The following is a 5,534-nucleotide window of genomic DNA, read 5'->3' on the forward strand; positions in this document are numbered from 1 at the left end:
AATAATAGCGTGAATAGTCAAAGGCCTAAATGCAGACTTACTGTGTAGACAAAATTACCTTTTCTGGCATTGTACATAATGCAACTGAAATATAGTTATGGTCATTGGGGAGAGAAAGCGTTTATCTGGAAACTATCTAGGCCTAAAGAATAACGAGTTGTTGCGTAAAAATAAGGGGAGGTTTAGAATACATAGCAAATAATTGAAGTTTGTCGTTAGTTTTCTTTAGTTTGTATAGTTTCACGTTATTTTTGTCTTTCGTTCAAGGACTGTGTGCACAAAGTGTTTGAATTTAGCAATTAAAAATATAACCCTAAGAAAATTCCCTTAAATTGTGCCTGAGTTTATGAACCACCAAAGTTTCTTAAATTATACCCATATCGAGTTGTTTCAAGTGGTTTGAGTTACAACCAGACTAGATTTCATAGTGGTTGATCATATTTCTACTTTATTTTTATCTGTTTGGTTTTGAATGTTATTCAATGCGACTAAACAACATTTTAAAATCTATTAAATATGTATTTCAACAATTTGAAATTATCTTCTTCAACTATTGAATGTATTTTTTACAGTTGAGTCAAGGGTCTATGGTTCACGTTCGATTGTCGCTTATAACTTTCCACATTTTGGGGTTGCAGAAATGCCTTATAAGATACTGGTGAAGGAGAGGCGCAATCTTTGACACAATATAACCATGGAAAACATCCAGATGTTAAGCAGGGAAACAAATACAAACAAACGCAAAATCAAAGAAGCCATACTTATACAACAACACCTTTATACCTATACTAAATAATAACCTAACATATAACTGCAACGCCCCCTACAATCCCATATCCGTTTACACTCTCGTCCCTAAGACATGCGTCCTGCAACAGTGGGTTGCAAACTCTTTGCTAACCTGAAGATGATCTGAGAAGGTCGAAACATTGTGCTCTGCTTTATCAGTAAAAGTGTTAATACTCATAGCCGTTCTGAGGTACATTTTTACTTCAAGTAGGTTTTGCGTCATCACGAATGACACGGTATATTGCTTCTGATCATTAGATTTAGTTTCGTGCGAATATAAGCATCGCTATACCTTCAATAATATATTTCTAGACTCATATATGCTTTAAAACACTCAGAAAATTGCGCAGTAACCTCGTCTGTTTCCCCAAGGGTGGTTTAGCGGCAATTCTGAAGGCTTATAACACTAAAAAATCAGGTTTCAATACTTGCAGCGGGTAGAACACATAACTCATCGCGTAGTTTTGGGTTTAACATAAGGAAAGACCAAACAAATTTTTATAACTAATTTTTATTGTACATCACATGCAGTTGAAAGTTAATTAACCCAGTATTTGTTCTGAAACGATTGTTTTAACTCCCATAGGCCTAACTTTACCATATTATTAATCTGTAAACAGTCGATTGGTGTTGTGTTTTAAAATTGCTAAAAACGCAGGTCTCACTTGCATGGAACTTTGTAGGTTTATTTGAAAATTTAGAACAAAAGAATAACATAAACGTATCTTTATAACTCTGTTATGATTCAGATTTTTTATAATATAGTCATTTAACAAGCAGAGTTTTAAACTTCCATGTGCGATTGAGTTTTCAAAAATTTCCACATCTTATTCAAGAGACTATTTGACTTGCCGAAATGTAACTGAATAGAAAATACAATAGAATATATTTTTTTAAATGTTAGTTTGTTTATAGTTAAGTTCAAAACTACACAAAGAGCTATCTATGTTCTGCTCTCCACGGGTACCAAAAGTCTATTTCCACCGTCATAAGTCCGAAGACACACCGCTGTACCACTGGGTGTGAAATTAAAAAGTAATATTTATCATTGTTTTTTACTTTTAAAATCAGCTAAACGTAGCGTTTGTTTTTCTTTTGTAGCAACAGTGAATATATTATTTCACCATTTTTATAAAAAAACATCTATTTTTTATTTATGCTATACTGGTATTTCTTTTTATTATCCCCCAACGGCATAGTGGTGTGTCTGCGGACTCAAACCGTTAGCAACCGAGTTTCGATACCGGTGGTGGACAGAGCACAGATAGCTCAGCGTGAAGCTTTGTGTTTAATTCGAAACAAACAAATTTCTTTTATTGCTCTTTAAATTACGAACCTATTAATTCAATTTCACTATTTAAAATAATAAAACTATATTTAATTTTATAGAATTTACCTGCGGCTTTGTTGTTGTATTTTAAAATTATTTATCCATCTATTTTATATTATTTACTTGCAGGGATCCTCAGTCACCAGTTAATGCTCCAACTTAACTTGATTACTGTATTGAGAAACCTATAACGGATGATAAATTCGACAAATGAGGCAACATCTGATGGAGAAAATCGTTCGTCATGATAGTAATAACAATTGGGTGTGGACAGCAAACGGAAATAGGAATTTTGTTGGATACGTTTTTATTAAATTACAATATAATATTCTGTTAGTCAGATGAAATATTGAGTAAAGATAAAACAACAAGAAAGTGAATGAAACTGGAACTTTTTAAAACGTCTTTCATTAGATTACAGAGTATTACATTAATAGAGATGAAATATATCGAGTTTGGGTCATACCACTTGCTTTACATACCATTACAGCCTTATGACACTAAGCTTTATTGAATTCAAACTAGTGTGTATTTAATCATTACGAACAATATAAAATAACAATGACTTATGCACAATTTTCATTTATTAATGATACATTTTGAAAATCAATTAATATTATTGTTTTGTATATTTCAAAACTCAGAGTCATAGTTAAGAATGTTTCCTATAAAAAAAATGTTTCTCACTAAAATGCACATTTTTGCCTTAACAGTGTACATAAATAAAACTTCCAATTAGTATTTGTTTGTTTGTTTTGGTTTTTATTAAATATAAAGTGAGTAGTATTTTATTATTGTGCCTTGTAATACTTGTTAAATACTTTAGTCATAAAATCCCTTCAACCCAGTAATCTTTATCATCTTACTAGACGTTTTTACTTGCGACATTCAGATTAATCGAAATAATAAAAATGAATTATGTTAGGATACTCAATTTTCAATAAATTAAGGCAACAAACATTAGAAAATTCCTGAAAACTAATAAGGTTTTTATTATTTTACGAGCATAAGATATTGATTAGTATAATGGAACGGGCTTTAATACTCTTGCATTGGAATCATTTACCCGACAAACGTACTCAGGTGTTCGAAAACATGGTGTTGAAGATTTAGTCATTTAACTGGTTCAAGCATTAATTAAATGTTTGTTTTGCTTTTGAATTTCGTGCAAAGCTAGAGGGCGATCTGCGCTAACCGTCCCTAATTTAGCAGTTTAAGACAAGAAGGAAGGCAGCTAGTCATCACCACCCACCACCAACTCTTAAATTATTTTTTTCCCAAAGAATAGTAGGATTGACCGTCACATTATTACACCCCCATAGCTGAAAGGGTGATCATGTTTGGTGTGACAGGAATTCGAACCTGTAACTCCCGGATTACGAGTCGAGCGCCCTAACCACCTGGCCATGTCGGGCCCTTATTAAATAAATCCTTGGTTTCAAGTTCAGCTTGGTCTCTATTTTTTTACTTTATTTAACCAATTATTAGTTGTTGTTATGTGTGAAAATCCCGTACGGCTTGCGTAACATTTTTAAGAAATCAATATTAATACAATAAGAAGCTTGCATAATATTGATACTAATCTGTGATATCTTGTTTTTTTTTATTTTGGAGTGATAATGAAACAACTATTTTACCACAGTTACAAAATCAAAAGTGAGTCTAATAGCTACGTTTCTGACGAGTTACATTAATTTTCTGCGCAAATAGTATCTATATGATTAAAAGAATAATGTGTGTCAGTTAGTCAGCCCCTGCGTGAGTGTATGCGTGATTGCTAACATGGAAATTCAGTGTTCCTATTGGCTAATTATACAGTGGTACTTTTATATTTTTACAAGTGCAAAACTACAATTGTTATAATATTAATTTTAAAGCCAATAACTTCAGTAGCAAAAACAAACACGAAGAAACATATTAAGTTATTCCCTAACCTTTCCGTGGCTTGTAAATAACAATACCATTATTTCTCAATACCAATCCAACAGATACCTAAAAGTCGACAATCACTCCTAAAATTCAAATACGCCTTGTATGCCTAGCACGAGTTTACTCACTATATGATATACGTCAGTTAGCCTTAACAGTCACTACCGGAACTTCATTCATTTTCAATATTCTACAGCTAATACGTCGCGCGAAGGGAAATTATTACAGGTTTCAGATGATATACAAATATGATTAAGACACATATACATACAAAAACCTGACTACAGTTGATACTTACACTTCTTGATATCATTATTTTTAAAAAATTCACTATTTTATAACTATTATACGTTTACAATTATTTCAGTACATATGCCTCAAAATCGACAATTAGGCCTAACGAATTAGCGGCAGGAGACCTGAAACTTTGTTAATACTTTAGGGACGAATTTTTTAAAAAAAACGTTGATACCATTATAACAAGAAAAGGAAAAAGAAGTGAAACAGCAACGAACAAGACAATTTATTTTTATACTTTTTGATATTATAATTTAAAACATTCACTATCTTATAACATTGCTTTATCGAGAGAAAATAATAATAATGTTCCACGTCTGGAAAAAATCTTTGAGTTTTGGTTAATACTGTGCACCACACACTTCGTATGCAGGAGATAGATCTCACTTATGTTCGTTTTTGTAGGGTTTGTTTTTTTCTGAAATATTTCATTATTTGAACAGTTTTAGTACATACATCGTTGGCGAAATGTGAGTTTATTCCCTAGTCTTTATTAACATGTTATCAATGTTAATGCTATACAAAAGTTTTCACAAAAATTACCTTCCACTTCAACTTCCTAACGGAGGCCAAAATAATAACCTTTTCAGTTTAGCCAAACTTAGGACATTAACTCACTCAAACTGCAGATAAAAATATTACTAAGCTATCCATAACTGAAGTTCAGAAGCAAAAAGTCAATCACTTCTTACTTCAAGACAAGTGTTCAAAATTATAAAGCCAGTAATAAGACCTATTGATATTATTTAATATTGTTTCAAACTATCAAAATTTTGGAAAGACGAACCGTGTTTTCAGTAGTATATTTGAAGCTGATAAAGATAGTCTCCTGCATGTCATAGTAACAGAAGAAAATAAAATAATTACTTAATTACGTAAACGTTGGCCCGGCATGGCCAGGTGGGTTAAGGCATTCTACTCGCAATCCAAGGGTCGCGTGTTCGAATCCCCGTCACACCAAACATGCTCGCCCTTTCAGCCGTGGGAGCGTTATAATGTGACGATCAATCCCCCTATTCGTTAGTAAAGGAGTAGCCAAAGAGTTGGCGGTGGGTGGTGATGACTAGCTGGCTTCCCTCTAGTCTTACCCTGCTAAATTAGGGACGGCTAGCGCAAATAGCCCTCGTGTAGCTTTGTGTGAAATTCAAAACAAACGTAAACGTTATCTGAAGAATATCTGTTTTCAACA

The 5,534-nt window shown here is 32.8% G+C and overlaps 1 protein-coding gene across 1 annotated transcript in view; it reads left to right on the forward strand.

The window, feature by feature from the left end:
* LOC143240113 (uncharacterized) overlaps positions 1 to 2,821 on the forward strand; it is a 72,593-nt gene extending 69,772 nt beyond the window's left edge. Inside the window, exon 14 of the mRNA XM_076482011.1 lies at positions 2,249 to 2,821. Coding sequence (XP_076338126.1) covers positions 2,249 to 2,282 — 34 coding nt within the window. The 3' untranslated portion in view covers positions 2,283 to 2,821. The remainder of the gene's footprint in view (positions 1 to 2,248) is intronic.
* Positions 2,822 to 5,534: the final 2,713 nt, after the last annotated feature.

The sequence above is a fragment of the Tachypleus tridentatus genome, chromosome 13 (assembly GCF_004210375.1).
Source record: "Tachypleus tridentatus isolate NWPU-2018 chromosome 13, ASM421037v1, whole genome shotgun sequence".
Taxonomy (NCBI): domain Eukaryota; kingdom Metazoa; phylum Arthropoda; class Merostomata; order Xiphosura; family Limulidae; genus Tachypleus; species Tachypleus tridentatus.